This window comes from Stegostoma tigrinum, chromosome 3, assembly GCF_030684315.1.
Source record: "Stegostoma tigrinum isolate sSteTig4 chromosome 3, sSteTig4.hap1, whole genome shotgun sequence".
Classification (NCBI taxonomy): Eukaryota; Metazoa; Chordata; class Chondrichthyes; order Orectolobiformes; family Stegostomatidae; genus Stegostoma; species Stegostoma tigrinum.
This window is the reverse complement of record NC_081356.1, coordinates 130,457,786-130,475,760: the sequence shown is the minus strand read 5'-3', so window position 1 is coordinate 130,475,760 and position 17,975 is coordinate 130,457,786. Positions and strand designations below refer to the sequence as shown.

The window sequence follows — 17,975 nt, the reverse complement described above, 5'->3', positions numbered from 1 at the left end:
TGACCCTCAGAAGATATCTCCTAATGGCTTAAATGTTCGACCGGTATTTTAAAATTTTACTCATAGTTCTAGCTTTGTGTGATGAGTGGAAACATCCTTTCAGCATCCAACCTGTCAAGTCCTCTCGGGCTTTTCTGTTTCAGTAAGACTGCCTCCTATTTTGCCAAATTCCAGTGAATCCAGGTCCAACCTGTCCAATCTTTCCAATCTTTGCTTTCCTCATGAGTATCTTGTAAGTAGAGAGTTGAAAACTATGTACATAACATCAGGTGCCATATCACTAATTCCATGTACATCTTGGCAAAATGTTACAACTTTTATGTTCCATTCCTCTTGTAATAAATAACAGCATTTCATTTGTGCCATCATTCTGACATTTTGTGATTCATGTATCAGGACACTTAGCTTCCTTTATGATACAGACTTCTACAGTTTCTTTACATTCAAATGATAAGCTGTTTCTCTACTCTGCCTGTCATTGTAGACTCCATCTGCCAAGTTATTGCCTACTCACTTGACCGATTTATATCCATTTGTAGGCTTCCTTAAGTTATTTTACAATCTCGATTTCAACATCTTACTGCGTAGAGTTGGTGAATTTTAAGTTGCCAGTTATCAATGTGATTGTCTTTGCATTGTGGAATAGTTATCATTTTCAGTTATCTTGACCAGACAAAGTTGTCATTTGAGGTAAGACATTGGACATAGATTGTTTCAGCATCCTAATGTTTTTGGTTTAAAAATTAATCCCACGAGCAAGATAAAATACTTGTATTTTCATTTGAAAGTTTGAAAAAGAATTGAAGAATTGAATTGAGCTAATTCATAATCCTAATTCATATCCTAATTGAAGTTTTTAATCATTTGGAATTCATGAAATTGAGGAAATGTGCTTTAAATGATACTTTAGTAGTTGTTTCTATTTGTGTATTACTGTAAAGTTTGCCAGGGCTTCAATTTTGAGAACCGAACCTGACTTGTGCAGGAGGCATTGGACTGTGGGTAGCGTGTGGAGACAGAGAAATTAGCTTTCTACAGTTCTTGTGAACTGTCATGAGGAGTTGAATCTGTTCAACATTAACTGCTTCGGAAGCCCCAAAGGCCTAAATTTGATAATGTGATGAGCTTTGACTTCTAGAAACTGGAGTTTCTGTGGAAAATGTCAGGGTCAATACAGTGTGAACTGGAGGAACGCAGGTCAGGCAGCATCAGAGGAGCAGGAAAGCTGACGTTTTGGGCCAGGACCCTCCTTCAGTCCCGATGAAGGGCCCTGAAGGGCCCTGACCCAAAATGTCAACAGACTATCAACTGAGTTTCTAAAGGCAGTGTGTTTATCATTTAATGGAAAGACTAGAGAGAGGCAATATAAGCTAAATGGCACTGTTCAAATAAGTGTACAGGAAGAACTTCAGGTTTGCTAGTAAGGATTTATGAAAAGACAAACTGGATCTTGGACTTCAGAAATAGAGGTATTGACTGGGAGATTATGCTGAACTTGTATGTAGTTCTGTTTTATATAACTAGAGTATTGTGTGCAATTCTATTTTATAATGAGTGGCACTTGTGGACAAAATTGACCAAGTTTTATATCCACCTAAATTACACTTTGAATCAGAATGACCAGTTTTCCCTTGTTGAATGACAGTTCACATTTCTGCTTCCCCAGAGTTCAGGGAATTGCAGTGTTGATTGGATATTGAAACTTAACTGTGTAAAAGTGAAAATGCATAACATCCTTTGAACATTGAAGAGGTCACCAAGTTGAGTCTAGTGAGATGCAACAGAACTCTTCAAATACAGTTATCACATGGAAAAGCCAAAAGCTTGTGTCATTGCTGGTTTCTGCAATAAAAGCAGAAAATGCTGGAAAACTCAACTGGTCGGGTATCACTAGTGGAGAGAGAGAAAGGCTTCTGAGGATAATGTCTCAATCAGTAACTTTTCTGTTAGCTTAGCTTAAGGCAGAAAAAGATCGATTTCATAAAGGAAGGTTTGGGTCATGTTTTCACTTCCACGTTAAGGATTCCAATTCTTGATATGTTAGGGGATAAAACTTGATTGAAAACCACAGGACTACGATGGGGTGAGTACTACACCTTTTTATAACAGCCACAAAAGCTTTAGCTCAATAAACTTACTGCTGTTTTCCTCCAGCAGGAAGAGAAGGCCCGACTTGAGGCTGAAGCCCGTGAGAGAGAACAATTACAGCTACTGGAGGAGCAGAGGCGGCAGGAAGAGGAAGAGCGGCTAAAACAGGAACTGCAACGGCTTCAAGAGCTGCAGCAAATAAGATCAGCCAAGAAAAAGAAAAAAGAGAGAATTAAAGAGTCCCAAAAAAATGAGTGCTTTTTACAAAATGCACGTTTAAAGGAAACTGCTGTGGAGCTGGTAAATGATAATGGTAAATCCCAGCATCCAGATACTGTAGCAAAGCCTCCCAACCCACCACCCCCACAAACAAACAGCAAAGAGGAGCAATGTGTTCTGCCAGAATCTAGTACAACACAGCAGTCACCAGCTAATGGGAAAGACCCCAGACTGACCCAGGCTCCATCTCAGCGGGAGGCAAAGGCCAAGCAACCAGAAGGCAGCATCAGCCTGGAACTCTCAGTCCCCAATGAAGTAAACGGCAAGCAGAAGGTAAAATCACTGGTGGTCAAACAGAGTACTGAACGGCCCTTGAAGCCAACTGAGGGCTTCAGACCCTGCGAGACGTACCCAAAAAGCTCAGTCAAGTGTCAGGCAGAATTGGGAACACCCAAACCAAAGCTGTCCGAGTGCCAAATCGTGGCAGAAACCAGAAAAGAGGAGAAAAAAGGAGTTAATAGCAATGGGAAGAAGCTCAACCATGTGAAAGAAGAAAAGGTGTTAGCAATGAGTGAACCTGCCCCTTCTAATGACCAACAACAAGTTAACAAAAACACTGCGGAATCGCCCCAGCCCAAAGGAAAAACCAAGAAAAACAAAAAGAAGAAAGGCGACAAACTGAACAGCTCTATCGGTAAGTTTCACTCTATTTTTGTATAAAAATAAAGAATGCTTTGACCGAATTAGCCTTGCCAGTAGTATTCCTTGGTTATACAAGTGATCATCACTCATCACTGTCTTGGACAGCTAAATGAGTTATTTCATTCAATGTTGTTCTGGATGTGAGTTTGCTCGCTGAGCTGGAAGGTTCGTTTTCAGACGTTTCGTTACCATTCTAGGTAACATCATCAGTGAGCCTCCGACGAAGCGCTGGTGTTATGTCCCGCTTTCTATTTATCTGGTTAGGTTTCCTTGGGTTGGTGATGTCATTTCCTGCATTGGTGATGTCATTTTTCTCAGGGGATGGTAGATTGGCTCCAACTCAATGTGTTTGTTGATGGAGTTCCGGTTGGAATGCCATGCTTCTAGGAATTCTCGTGCATGTCTCTGTTTGGCTTGTACTAGGATGGATGTGTTGTCCCAATCGAAGTGGTGTCCTTCCTCATCTGTATATAAGGATACCAGTTATAGTGGGTCATGTCGTTGAACATCAACTAGCCACAAAACGACATGACCCACTATCACTAGTATCCTTACATACAGATGAGGAAGGTCACCACTTTGATTGGGACAACACATCCATCCTAGGACAAGCCAAACAGAGACACGCACGAGAATTCCTAGAAGCATGGCATTCCAACCGGAACTCCATCAACAAACACATTGATTTGGAGCCAATCTACCATCCCCTGAGAAAAATGACATCACCAACCCAAGGAAACCTAACCAGATAAATAGAAAGCGGGACATAACACCAGCGTTTCGTCGGAGGCTCACTGATGATGTTACCGAGAATGGTGACGAAACGTCTGAAAACGAACCTTCCAGCTCAGCGAGCAAACTCACATCCAGAACCTCAACCTGAGCTACAAATCTTCTCAAAACTCGCTATTCAATATTGTGTTAAATCAGTAGTGGCCAACACAAGTCACATTTCATACTAAATGTACTGCAGAGGTTCGAGAAGCCAGCTAGCCGCCACCTTTTCAAGAAACTAGGGATGGACAATAAATACTGGCTGAGTCTGCAACATCCACATTATAACGTTTTAAAAAAAAAACTGTCTGCAAATATTCAGAAGTCAACTTAATTTACATGCTAATACATTTAATTATTTTCAAACACAACTCGGGCTGATCTTAATAGCTGACGTGCTTTTGTGAAGCATACAGAAATAACAGGTAGGGAAGGACCAGCTAGCTGGTCCATGACCCTGGATCCTGCTTCTGTACAGCTAAAAGCCTCACACAGACTGTCATATGTGCCTAGTTTTGATATCATAGTTGTCTTCCTCGCCTAATATCTCATTTTGCTCATTCTTCTCTGTTGCTTTTGCCTTCCGTACATGTTTGGTACACACTTATTTCTTGGGAACTTCCACCTGTATACGTATCCCAATGACTTGCTGTAGTCTAGAGGTGGTGATGAGCACTTTTGAAGTTCTGTAGATTGTTATGCTACAGTAAGTTTCCACCAGGAGAGGGAGCTCTGAGACCAGCTTGATGAAAGCAAATTACTTCAGAGCCTGCTTAATCGTTCTAAACATGTATTATAACGAGCACTAAAGCTCACTGATGTTTCCACTGTAGCATTTCATCATATTCTATGTAGCTTATTCAAAGCCCTTGCATCCTGTCTCAAAAATCAACTCCAAGTGCATGTACACACTCTAATCTTTCAATTACACCCATCATGAAGATTGCCATGACCAAGCTCTCACTTCCGATATCTGTGCATTGAGGGGTTGATGTTTAAAGTCCAGAAGAAGGACTACTGTCAAGTAATCTATTCCTAATGCAGAAACACTTTGGTCACTTCTGAGATCTGACCTGGGTCTATCCCGAAGAACAGTTAAATCGGACTCTAAATGTTTACTATTTCTCTCTTCACAGATGCTGCCAGACCTGCTGAATTTCTCCAACACTTTGTTCTTGTTTCAGATTTCCAGTATCCAGTATCTGCAGTACTTCACTTTTATCTGAGTACGCACACATTAGCCATTGGGTGTTTTTAAAACTGATTTTACCCTCATGTTTATTCATGTTTATTCATGTTTACCCCCTTATTTCTGATTTTCTTTTGGCACTTCCTTCTTGTCACTGTCATCCTTTACTATGGTCTGTAAAGAAAATCTGTCCTTTTTTTTCCCCCTTCAGTGTTGCTTGGTCATTCTGATCTCTTTGCTATTTGGTCTGCCTGATGTTTTCTGAGTCACTTATTTATATAATTAAATCTCCTACTATTAGTGTTCTGTGAAATTGTTGAGCTCGAACTTGCCTCAGTTTTACTATGCAATGGAAAAGCTCATTGGAAACTGATGATTAATTCCCTTGCTTTTGCTATAGTTCATTGCAAGTTATGTCACAGGTAGACAGGGTGATAAAGACGACATGTGGCGTGCTTGCTTCAGTGGCTCAGTCCATTGAGTAAGGGAGTTGCAACATCGTGTTACAGTTGTACAGGATGTTGATGAAACCTGTTTGGAGTACTGTGTACGGTTCTGGACATTCTGTTATGGGAAGGATATTATTAAATTGCAAAGCGTGCAGGAAAGATTTATGAGGATGTCAATGGATTCAAACAGTTTGAGTTATATGGGGAAGCCAGATAAGCTGGGACTTTCACTGACGTATAGGAGATTGAGGGGTGACTTTAGGGAGATTTATAAAATCATGGGCACAGATAAGGTAAATGGCAAAAGCCTTTTCCCTTGGGTAAGTACATGAATAGGAAAGGTTTGGAGGAATACAGGCCAAATGCAAGAAAATGGGACGAGTTTATTTTGGAAAGTTTTTGGTCGGCATGGACAAGTTGGACCGAAAGGTCTGTTTCTGTGCTGTATAACACTGACTCTCTTTGCGGTAGTGCTCACTATTTTTTTGGTTATGTCTGAAAGACACTTTCTACCAAGTATTCACTCCTCATTATGGAGCCTTGAGGGAGAGTTAGTTGTTTCATTGCCAACTGTATGGATTGAAACAGTTTCCAGATTGGTTCTGAGAAACCTGTGCTAGTGACCCAGGCTGAAGTTTGAGAAAGGAGTATTTTAGTGAAATGATTGTATTCTCAAAGTCCCACTGGTCACAGTGAATGGCTAGTGTATTTGAATCATAGTGTAAGTACAAAAGAACAGTAGTGCCCATTCTGTTCCAGAGATTGTGCTTCCTCAATTCAAATCCTGGCAGATTTGCAACAAACTGCCTTGACTCTCTATCTTCCAAATATATCTATTGGTCTTGATCTTGAAGGCCTGAAAGAATCTGGAACGAGAGGCAAGTAAGACCAAGAACGTAAGATGCTGGAAATCTGAACCAAAACAGAAATTGCTTCCGAAAATCTGCTCTGACAGCATTTCATTCTGAAAGTAAGGAGGCATGGGATTCAGGGAAATTTGGCAGTCTTGACAGAAAACTGGCTGTCCAGTAGAAGACAGAGAGTGGTAGTAGATGGAGAGTATTCAACCTGCAGCTCGGTGACCAGTGGTGTTCAGCAGAGATCTGTTCTGGGACCTCTGCTCTTTTTGATCTTTACAAATGACTTGGATGAGGAAGTGGAAGGGTGGGTAGTAAGTTTGTCGATGACACAAATGTTGGTGGAGTTGTGGACAACGTGGAGGTCTGTTGTAGTTTCCAACGGGACATTGACAGGTTGCAGAGCTGGGCAGAGAACTGGAAGATGGAATTCAACCCAGAAAAATGTGAGGTGATTCATTTTGGAAAGTCTAATTTGATTGCAGAATATAGGATTGATTGGAGAATTCTCGGCAGTGTGGAGGAACAGAGGGGTCTTGGGGCCCACAACCATAAACCCCTCAGTTATTTCCCAAGTTGATAGGTTTGTAAACAAGATGTTTGGTGTGTTGGCTTTCATTGGCAGGGGAATTGAGTTTAAGAACCGTGAGATTATGCTGCAGCTCTGTAAAACTCTGGTTAGACCACACTTGGAATATTGTGCTCAGGTCTGGTCACCTCGTTATAGGAAGGATGTGGAAGCTTTAGAGAGGGTGCAGAGGAGATTTACCAGGATGCTGCCCGAACTGGAGGACACTGTCTTATGTGGAAAGGTTGAGGCAGCTAGGGGTTTTCTAATTGGAGCGAAGGAGGATGAGAGGTGACTTGGTAGATGTTTACAAAATGATAAAGTAGGTAGTCAGAGACATTTTCCCAGGGTGGAAATGATTATTACGAAGGGACATAATTTTAAGGTGATTGGAGGAAGATATAGGGGAGATGTCAGAGGTAGGTTCTTCCCACAGGTGGGCATGTGGAATGCGCTGCTGGCAGTGGTAATGGAGTCAGATACTTTAGAGACTTTTAAACTACTCTTGGATAGGCACATGGAGGAAGGTAAAATGTAGGGTTTGCAGGGTAGATTTTTCCTGTACTGTGCTGTGCTGTGCTGTGCTGTTCTCTTCTATGTTCTATTTGTGGAGAGAAAACACTTAAGATTTTGAGTCCAGTGAACCTTTGTCAGAACTGAGATTACAGTTTCAGAATAAGGGATATCAGACTTAAATGGGCAATCATGAGGAATTTCCCCTTTGAGAGTAGTGAATCTTTGAAATTCTATATCCAAGAGTGCTGTGGATTGCTTCTGTACTCGGAGAGCTGTATGTTTAAACCCTAAGGCCGTCTATGTGTGTGGAGAGAAGGCAGTTAAGTGGTGCTGAGGCGAATATTAGGTCACCCCGAATCTTAAGTGGTTCTTAGACCTGTATGTCTCCTACTTGTCCAATTTATGGGGTTCTTCGTAGTAATTTTGCTGATAGGTTCTTCATTTTTGCTATCCCGTTTGTGATAACCTGCTTTCAACCCTCCATTAATCTTACTATTTGAAAAAACACGGGGCAAGTTCATCATTCGTGGATAAAGGCGTCTACTTGACTGGCACCCTATCCACAACCTGCAACACTTGCTGTCTCAATCACTGACGAGTGGCAGCCATGTGTGCCATCGCCGAGATGCACTGCAGCAACTTACCCAGGTTGTTTTGGCTGCACCTTCCAAACCCATAACCTCTTTCACCTAGAATGACAAAGGCAGAAGATGGATGTGAACTCCACTGCCTATAGGTTTCCTGCCGGTTGAGATACACCATTCCTTTGGAACTATGTTATTGTTCCTTCATTGTTACTGCATCAGAATGCTGGAACTCCCTGACAACATTTTTGGTGTCACTGCAAAACATGGACTGCAGAAGGTAGCTTGTCAACCTTAGCAAGGATAATTAGGGATTGACAGAAACTTAAAGCATTGGCAGTGGCTCTTGGACGAGTGAATCAGAAGACGTTAACAGTTGTTGAGTCATTTTCTGGGTACTATTGTTTTGTCAAGGGTGATTAAGGCATTAATTTCATAACAAATCATCAACGTAAATATACCTGTTGAGCCAAAGAGGCATGGAGGTAGATGATCAGCTGTGATCGAATGTGAATAATGGAATAAGCTTGATGCGCTGAATGGCCTATCCTACTCCTATGTTTCAATGCTCCTTTTGCAAAACTACACAATGGCATTTTCTACAACGTGTTGGAAAATCTCTGCTTGGAAGAAAAACCTACCTTTTTGATCAACGTAATCTCATTTTCCTCAGGCTTGTAATTGAAGCAACATTGCAAGATGAAAACAAACTAAGTCCCATCTAAAGATAACAAGGTGTAGAGCTGGACAAACACAGCAGGCCAAGCAGCGTCAGAGGAGCAAGAAGGCTGTGTTTTGGGCCTACACCCTTCTTCAGAAATCCATTTCTGAAGAAGGGTCTGGGCCTGAAAAGTCAGCCTTCCTACTCCTCTGATGCTGCTGGGCCTGCTGTGTTTGTCCAGCTCTACACCTTGTTTTTAGCAGATTTTCAGCATCTGCAGTTCCTACTCTCTCTAAGTCCATCTAAAGGTTTGGTCACTGTATGGTACAGCAGTAATAGATTTTTTTGGTGATCGTAGCAATAGCTCTGAATATGAAATGAAGAAAATAAACCCTGTGGAGGAGAGGTTAGGAAACTCTAAGCATAAAATTGCCTGATCCTCACCACAAACACTGCCTCAAAATACTCCTGTACCATAATCAAAGACACTATTTAAGAAATCTAAATTTTGCATCTGAAAGAATCTATTGATGACAACTTTATTTTATTTTTGAATAGATGATGTGTTCCTCCCTAAAGACATTGATTTAGACAGTGTGGAGATGGATGAGACCGAGCGGGAAGTAGAATACTTCAAGAGGTAATATGAATTTTTGGTTGTTTGGTAATGTATGGTGGCATTGCTGTGCATGTGGCTGTAACCTTGTTTTTGCTGCCATTTCGGGAGGGGTTTATTTAACCACAGTCATCTTCCAGTATGCACCAATTAGCACAGATCACTGCATCACATTGCCATATCTGGGAGTTTTTACTGAGGGGGACAAAACAGCCTGGCTTCCTGTGCTGTAGTGTTTTTTGTTCTACATTGAGGTGCAGTGGCTAATTATAATATCCCTTTGTGGACCGGGGATAAAGATTGAATCCAACTCTGACAGCTGTAGTCAAACTAGACTTAATGTAAAATTTTTGCAGCATTTCTTTTGGTCCGAGTGCATCAAACAGCTGTTTACTAATCCTTGTCAAAAACAAATTGGTTTCATGTTCATGAGAGTTTTGCCAGAGTCAGTTTTAAAAAGAAACAGTTCCCATTACGAGAAACGTTGAAAACCAGAGCACTGGTCAATGTGATTGGCGAAAAAACTATGCCTGATAAGAACAAACTATTTCTATGCAGAACACAGTGCCAAGTGTGGTGAGGCAGATTCAACTTAGACTTTTCAACCTGAGTTGGATAAGCAGTGGAACATTTGCATGGCTATGGAGGAAGAGGCATAGGAGGGGAGGGCCTCTTGTGGCACAGTGGTAGTGTCCTTACCTCTGAACCAAGACACCTGGGTTCAAGTCCTACCTACTTCAGAGATGTACAATAACATCAGTCTGAACAGGTTGATTACAAAAATAGGTTAACCGAATAGGAAGGAGCACGTTGAAATTTCTTGCAGTGAGCCAGTGCAGGCACAGTGGGCTGTAAAATGGCACATCATCTTTCATCAATGTGCTATGTGTGTATGCAGGCCTGAATTCTGCATCTCGTGTCACTTTAACAAGAGTGGCAACTTATTTAAAATAACTGGACGAATTGGAAAGTTTTTGGTTGATGCAGGAACATGTTTCCCCTTGCCTAGAACTAAGGATCAGAGTTCAAAAATAAAAACTAGATAAGGGAACTTTTTTTATCCGAGGGTTGAGAATCTTTGGAAATCCCTTCCTCAAAGCAATGGATGCAAAATTTTTGAATATTTTTTATGCATGGTAATAGACTCTTGATTATGAGGGGGGCGGAAATGATCAAGAAAGCTAATGGAATGTTGACCTTTTTAATTTAAAGGGCTTGGCTGTAAGGCTTCAAAAGGTATGCTGCAGGTGTACAAAACCCTGCTCAACCTTGCGTGGGATACTGAAAACAGATCTAGGCAACAGGATTGATACCTGGACTTCAGGTGCTGTTACAAGCAAAGATTATACAAATTAAGCCAGTTTTCTCTAGAAGTTAGAAGGTTATGGAATGATCTGATTGAAGTCTTTACGATCTTAAGGATAGATAAACTATTTCTACTGTTCAGGGATTCTAGATCTAGAGAACATTGTCTGAAAATTAGGAGTGGGCCATTCAGGAGAGACGTTAGGAAACACTTCGACACGCACAGGTTGGTAGAGGTTTGGAACTCACTTCCACAAATGGCAGTGGATGTTGGATCAGTTGTTAATTTTAAATCTGTGATAATTTTTTAAGCTGTAGTATTAAGGGATATAGGCAGGTATATGGAGCTGGGTCACAGATCAGCCATTATCTAATTGAATGGCAGAACAGGCTTGAGAGGCGAAATAGCCAGTTCCAGTTCTTGTGTTGTCCCATGTTGAAAGATTATTGAGCATATCCAGTGATGGAGCAGGCTTGAAGGGCTAACTCTTGTTTCTGGTGCATAGAGATTTTAAAGTTCTAGTTAGCCACTTCTTTATTAAAGGCCAGGAAGGAGTCTGGGCTGGTGGTGCAGTTGGCATTTCAATTGTTGTTCTCACCACTTAGACTATTACTTAGACCATTCAGGCAGACATTAACCTACATTGCTTCACTGTGTCAAACACCCTGTCTAATAGCATTGCAGCTATATCTGCACCATACTGACTGAAACAGTTAAAGAAAGGGGCTGAATACTTTGTTGAGGACAATGTGAGATCAGCCGTAAATGCTGGACTTGCAGCAATATCTTCAAACCATAAGCTAATAAAATTAATATCAAAATGTTACTGATTATTAAATCTCATGCGCTTCTTTCATTTCAGCCAGAAACAGCTGCATGTGGTCAGCAGTTCACATCATAAAGTCACTGAATGCAGGAGCAAGCATTAGTAAATTGCCCCTTATAATGTTTATCAGCACTGACTACAGTTTTAAAAAATTTCATAGCACAGAAAGACTTGTTCATGTCCGTTCTTTGCAAGAAAATCTCAACTAGTCTTTCATCTCTGAAGAAGTCATCAGACTCTGCTTTCTTGCCACAGATGCTGCCATACTTGCTGAGTTTCTCCAACAATTTGTGTTTTCGTTTCGGATCTCCAGCATCCACAGTTCTTGGCTTTATTTTAGTCTCACAGGCTTGCTTTTTCTCGTAGATCTGCAAATTTCCCTCTTCAGTTGCCTAGCTAGTTCAGTTTTGAAATACATTCCAAGCAAGTCGGTTTAGTTTGAAACTTAGCTTTTTCGTTGAGGATGGGAGTACTGTAATAATGCAGCATTGGTCCTGACGTTTTGACTATCGCAAGCAAAGTTGTTGCTCAAAAGATTTTGAGAAGATTTGTAGCTCAGGTTATGGATGAGATTGTAGACTTGCTTGCGAAGCTGGTGCGTTTGATTGCAGATGTTTTGTCACCCTGCTAGGTAACATCATCAGTGCGTCTCTGGTGAAGCGGTGGTGTTCTGTCCCACTTGTTATTTATATGTCTTGGTTTGCTGGGGTGGTTGGCACCACTCTGGTTCTGTTTTTCAGTAGTTTGTATATCGGATCTAGTTGATTGTGTTTGTTGAGAGAGTTCCGGTTGGAATTCCCCGGCATGTGTCTGTTTGGCTTGTGCTGTTGTGGATGTGTTGTTCCAGTTGAATTTGTGTCTATGTATTGAAACTAGCAAGAATTGATCGTGTCTCTTGGTGGCTAGTTGGTGTTAGTGGGCCCTAATTGTCGGTTTTGTCTTCCCCAGTTTGGCGTGTAATGTTTCTCGTAGTCCTTGCATGGTATTTAATATATTACATTAGTTTTATTGGTTGTGGGTATAGGATCCTTGACATGTGTCAGTAGCTGTCGCAGGGTGATTGTTGATTTGTGGGCTAAGGGTCTGAGACGTCTTGTGTTATCTCCATGATAGGCCACAACAAGAAGACAACATGGCCGGGCACGTTAATCACCCTGCTGTATTTCAGAGATGACCTGGAGACTACTCGGACCCCTAGATATCAGGGTAGTCCATAAATCAACAACCACCCTGCAACAACTACTGACAAACATAAAGGATCCAGTACACATAATCAGTAATGTTGACGTAATATACAAAATACCATGCAGGGACTATGAGAAACATTGCATAGGCCAAACTGAAAGAAAACTGACAAGGATACACCAACTAGCTACCAAGAGGCACGACCAATTCTCACTGATCTCAATACACATGGGTAAGAAAGACACACATTCGACTGGGAGACCACATCCATAATAATAATACAAGCCAAACGGAGACACAAGGAATTCCTGGAGGCCTGGCATTCTAACCAGAACTCCTTGAACAAACATATTGAACTGGAGCAAAACTACTGAAAGACAGAACCGGAAGTAATGGAAATATGAAAATATAAAGAAGAACTCAGGAGAGGTTATTAAAGTCTCCAGAATACAATAGGGCAGTGTGTTTGGAAAGGGTTAGGAATCTAACTTTAAGCATATCGAATAGAAGGATGACAAGGAAAAGTGGGACGGTAAGTACAGGACTGGAAGTGTTGTATCTGAATACATGTTGCATACGAAATAAGGTAAATGAGCTTATGGTGGAGATCGAAGTTAGCAGGTGTGATGTGGTTCATTGGATCGCAATGAAAGGAATTTGTGAAATGTTTACAAGACGACTTTTTGGAACAGCTTATGGAGGAACGCTGTAGGAAACAGACAGTTCTCGATGTAGTGATGTGTAATGAAGCAGACTTGGTAGGGGAACTTAAGGTGAAGGAACCCTTAAAAGCTTGTGACCACAATTATGATAGAATTTACTCTGCAGTTTGAGGGGGAGAAGCTGGAATCAGATGTAATGGTATCGCAGTTGAATAAAGGTAATTACAGATGCATGAGGGAGAAGTTGGCCAGAATTGGCTGGGAGAGGAGCCTAGCAGAAAAGAGAGCAGAACAACAATGGCAGGAGTTTCTAGGGGTAATTTGGGAGACACAGCAAAACTTCATCCCTAGGAAAAATAAGCATGGTACAGGGAGGAGAAAACGACCATGGCTGAGGAGGAAAGTTAGACAGCGTAAAAGCAAAAGAGAGACCATATAATGTGGTGAAGTGCAGTAGGAAATCAGGGGATTGGGAAGCCTTGAAAGACCAACAGAGGACAACTAAAAAAGAAATGAGGGAGAAGATTAAATATGAGGCTAAGGTAGCCAGTAATACAAAAGAAGATTGTAAGAGTTTCTTCAGACATCTAAAGGGCAAAAGAGAGGCACAAGTGGACTTTAGGCCACTGGAAAATGACAATGGAGAAGTAGTAATGGGGAACAAAGAAATGGCAGAGGACCTGAATAAGTACTTTGCGTCAGTCTGCACGGTGGAAGACAAGTAACATGCCAAAAATCCAAGGGAGTTGTTGTGGGCTGGGGGCAGAGGCGAGTATGGTGGTCATCACCAAGAAGATACCAGAAAAAACTGACAGGTTTGAAGATGGATAAATACCCTGGACCAGATGGACTACACCCCAGACTTTCGAAAGAGATAGTGGAGGCATGAGAAATGCTCTTTCAGGAATCACTAGTCAGGACTGGAAATTGCTAATGTAACCCCGCTGTTTAGCGAGAGAGTAATGCAAAAGGTTGAAAATTACAGGCTGATTAGCCTGACCTCAGTTATTGAGAAGATCTTGGAATCCATTGTGAAGGATGAGATTTCTGAATACTTGGAAGTGTGTGGTAAATTGGGTGAAGTCAGCATGACTTCATCAAGGGGAGGTCATGCCTGACAAATTTTAGAATTCTTTGAGGAGGTAGTGAACAGGTTAGACAAAGCAGAACCAATGGATGTTATCTACGTACACTTCCAGAAGGCCTTTGACAAGGTGCTGAGTAAGATAACCATGGTGTTAGAAGGTATTGGCATGGATAAAAGATTGGCAGTCTGACAAAAAGCAGAGAGTAGGATAACAGGGTCCTTCTTAGGATGGCAACTGATAACTAGTGGAGTTCCACAAGGATCAGTGTTAGGACCACAACTTTATATTTTATACATTAATGACTTGAATAAGGAACTGAGAGCATTCTGGCTGAGTTCACAGATGATACAAAGATAAGTGGAGGGACAGATAATGAGGAGGTGGAGAGTTTGCAGAGGATTTAAACAGGTTCGGAGAATGGGCAGAGCAGTAGCAAATGGAACACAACATGAGAGAGTGAGAGGCCATGCACTTCGGTAGAAAGGATAGAGGCATAGACTAATTTTTAAATGCAGGGAAAATTCTGAGGTCTGAAGTGTAAAGGTACTTGTGAGACCTAACCTAGGTTTCTCTTAAGGTTAGCTTGCAAGTTGAGTTGAAAGTTAGGAAGACTGCATTCATTTTGAGACGACTAAATACAAAAGCAGGGGTGTACTTCTGGGGCTTTATAAAGCTTTGGTCAGACCACATTTAGAATATGGTGGACAATTTTGAGCCTCATATCTCAGAAAGAATGTGCTGGCCCTGGAGCAGGTCCAGAGGACATTCTCAAGAATGATCCCAGGAATGAAAAGCTTGACATATGAGGAACATTTGAGGACTCTGCATCTACGCTCGATGGAGTTTAGAAGGGCGAGGGGGATCTAATTGAAACTTACAGGATACTGAATAGCCGGGATAGAGTAATTTCTGGGAAGAAGTTTCCGTTAGCAGGGTCACAGCTTTGGAATCAAGGGAAGACCCTTTGGAATGGAGATGAGATACGTCTTCAGCCAAAGAATGATGAATCTATGAAATTCATTACCACAGAAAGCTGTGGCGGCTAAATCACTGAGTATGTTTAAGACAGAGACAGATTAGATTAGATATCCTACAGTGTGGAAATGGGCCCTTCGGCCCAACAAGTCCACACTGCCCTGGAAGCATCCCACCCAGACCCATCCCCCTATAACACTGCTGGCAATTTAGCATGGCTGATCCACCTAGCCTGCACATCTTTGGACTGTGGGAGGAAACCCACACAGACACAAGGAGAATGTGTAAACTCTGTACAGACAGTCGTCCGAGTGTGGAATTGAACCTGCGTCCCTGGCACTGTGAAGCTGCAGTGCTAACCACTGAGCCAGATAGGTTCTTGATTGTTAAGGAATGGAACATTACTGGGAGAAGGCGGAAGAATGGGGTTGAGAAACTTATCAGCCATAATTGAATGGCAGAGCAGACTCAATGGGCTGAATGGCCTAATTTCTGCTCCCAGGTCGTATGGTTTGCCTTGGGCTCATTACAGTCATATACGCAAGATCGTCACCTGCAGTTTTAACTTTTCTTCCCTCTCCACAGATATTGTCAGATGTGCTGAGTGTTTCTGGCATGCTTTTTATTTTAAAACTCATTACATTCTCCTTTCCCTCCACAGATTCTGCTTAGATTCAGCCCGGCAAAACAGGCAGAGACTCTCCATCAACTGGTCTAACTTCAGCCTGAAGAAAACCACGTTTGCTGCTCACTGATCAAATTAAGAGTTCCCAACTTGTGACTCCATGGAATATTCTCACTCGAATATACAGTACTCTGCTGTGCCGAGAGCTAACCAGGTTGTTCTGGAACTGCCTTGCCTTTTTCTGCCCTTCATCCTTCTGCCCTCACCATCCCATCTCCCCACTGCTGTGTGTGGTTCTGCACTGGGATTGGTGCAGGGCGCCTTGGCCGTAGGAACTTCCTTACAGTGTTTGGAGAAAGAGTTGGCTGGATGTCGCTCCACATACTCCTTACCTGATTTATTTTTTCGTTTGCTTGTGTGTTTGTAGTCTGTGAGTGGGACTTGTTCAAAAGTAGTCATAACCTGCTCGGGTTGGAACTCAAACAACCTTCTGTCTCTGACTGTTCTTCCCTAGTGTCTGCCCAAGCATGTGCTTGGGTGAAGGTCAGTCTGTTTGTTCCCTCCTTTGCATCAATCTGCCGTGACTTTTATTCACGTCTTGCATTCAGCACTGTACATACAATCCAACTACTGACAAAGGAATGGACTTCATCAATTTTTATTCGTCTTTGCTCCAGTGTTCCCTCAACAAAATGGTTTGAACGATGGGAATGCTCATGCTGAACTGGGCAGTGAAATCCCAGTTGCCTCCAGTACTCCTTCACAAATTCACTGTTTAAAGTGTACAAGGTTACGCTATATTGTGTTTGATTTCTGACTTGTAGCCAGCTTGTGTAAGAATACTTGCAGAATGAATTCAAAAGAACAATGCTCACACTATCGACCTGTTATAGAGTGTATAATTGTATTAACACTGAAGCCTAAACTGGCTACTTTTTTAACATATTGTTAAGTAATATTAAAAAAAATCATGTCTTTCTTTTTGAAAGATGGAATACAGTAGTATGGCAGAAAGGTGGATGTCTGACTTGTCCTTTTCTCTCGATGTAAAAATGTCTTTTATAGCTTTGCATTTCTTTGAAATGTCCATAGGGTGAAGATTTAAGAGGGGGCACATACAGTAAACGGTAACACTGCAAAAGGCATTTTGAATTGAAGGTTGGTAGTAAAGAATCTGAATATTTGCTGAAAAGAAAGGCATGTTGCAAAGCATTTCAATCTGCGCTCAAGACCAATTAAGTATGCTAAAGCTCATGCAATCACAGCAATTTCTACTGCAGGAGAAAAGAACACTGGTTTGCCAGGGCCTACAAAGTATGCCTCAACATTGTGAAAATAGTTTAAGAAAGCTGTTTCTTGTTGCTATCATGTAGAGGCTATGCAAGGGCTGTTTTTCCTCCAAAAGGAGGCCATGAGAACCACACAATTGAGCATGTATAGATATCAGAATAATGCAATGTATGTGTGTTAACATAGAACATTACAGCACAGTACAGGCCCTTCGGCCCTCGATGTTGTGCCGACCCGTCATACCGATCTCAAGCCCATCTAACCTACACTATTCCATGTACATCCATATGCTTGTCCAATGACGACTTAAATGTACCTAAAGTTGGCGAATCTACTACCGTTGCAGGCAAAGCGTTCCATTCCCTTACTACTCTCCGAGTAAAGAAACTACCTCTGACATCTGTCCTATATCTTACACCCCTCAATTTAAAGCTATGCCCACTCGTGCTCGCCGTCACCATCCTCGGAAAACGGCTCTCCTTATCCACCCTATCTAACCCTCTGATTATTTTATATGTTTCAATTAAGTCACTTCTCAACCACCTTCTCTCTAATAAAAACAGCCTCAAGTCCCTCAGCCTTTCCTCGTAAGACCTTCCCTCCATACCAGGCAACATCCTAGTAAATCTCCTCTGCACCCTTTCCAAAGCTTCCACATCCTTCTTACATTGCGGTGACCAGAACTGTATACAGTACTCCAAGTGCGGCCGCACCAGAGTTTTGTGCAGCTTCACCATAACCTCTTGGTGCCGGAACTTGTAGCAAAGAATGGCTGATCAAATCTAACAGTATGTT

At 41.8% G+C, this 17,975-nt stretch overlaps 1 protein-coding gene across 2 annotated transcripts in view; it reads left to right on the top strand.

The window, feature by feature from the left end:
• fam193a (family with sequence similarity 193 member A) overlaps nucleotides 1-17,195 on the top strand; it is a 215,148-nt gene extending 197,953 nt beyond the window's left edge. Inside the window, exons 20-22 of one of the 2 annotated variants that reach the window (XM_048527926.2) lie at nucleotides 2,155-3,001; nucleotides 9,166-9,247; nucleotides 15,927-17,195. In XM_048527926.2, the coding sequence (XP_048383883.1) occupies nucleotides 2,155-3,001; nucleotides 9,166-9,247; nucleotides 15,927-16,020 (1,023 nt within the window). In that variant the 3' untranslated portion in view covers nucleotides 16,021-17,195. The remainder of the gene's footprint in view (nucleotides 1-2,154; nucleotides 3,002-9,165; nucleotides 9,248-15,926) is intronic. The other variant, XM_048527927.2, reaches the window with a different exon arrangement.
• Nucleotides 17,196-17,975: the final 780 nt, after the last annotated feature.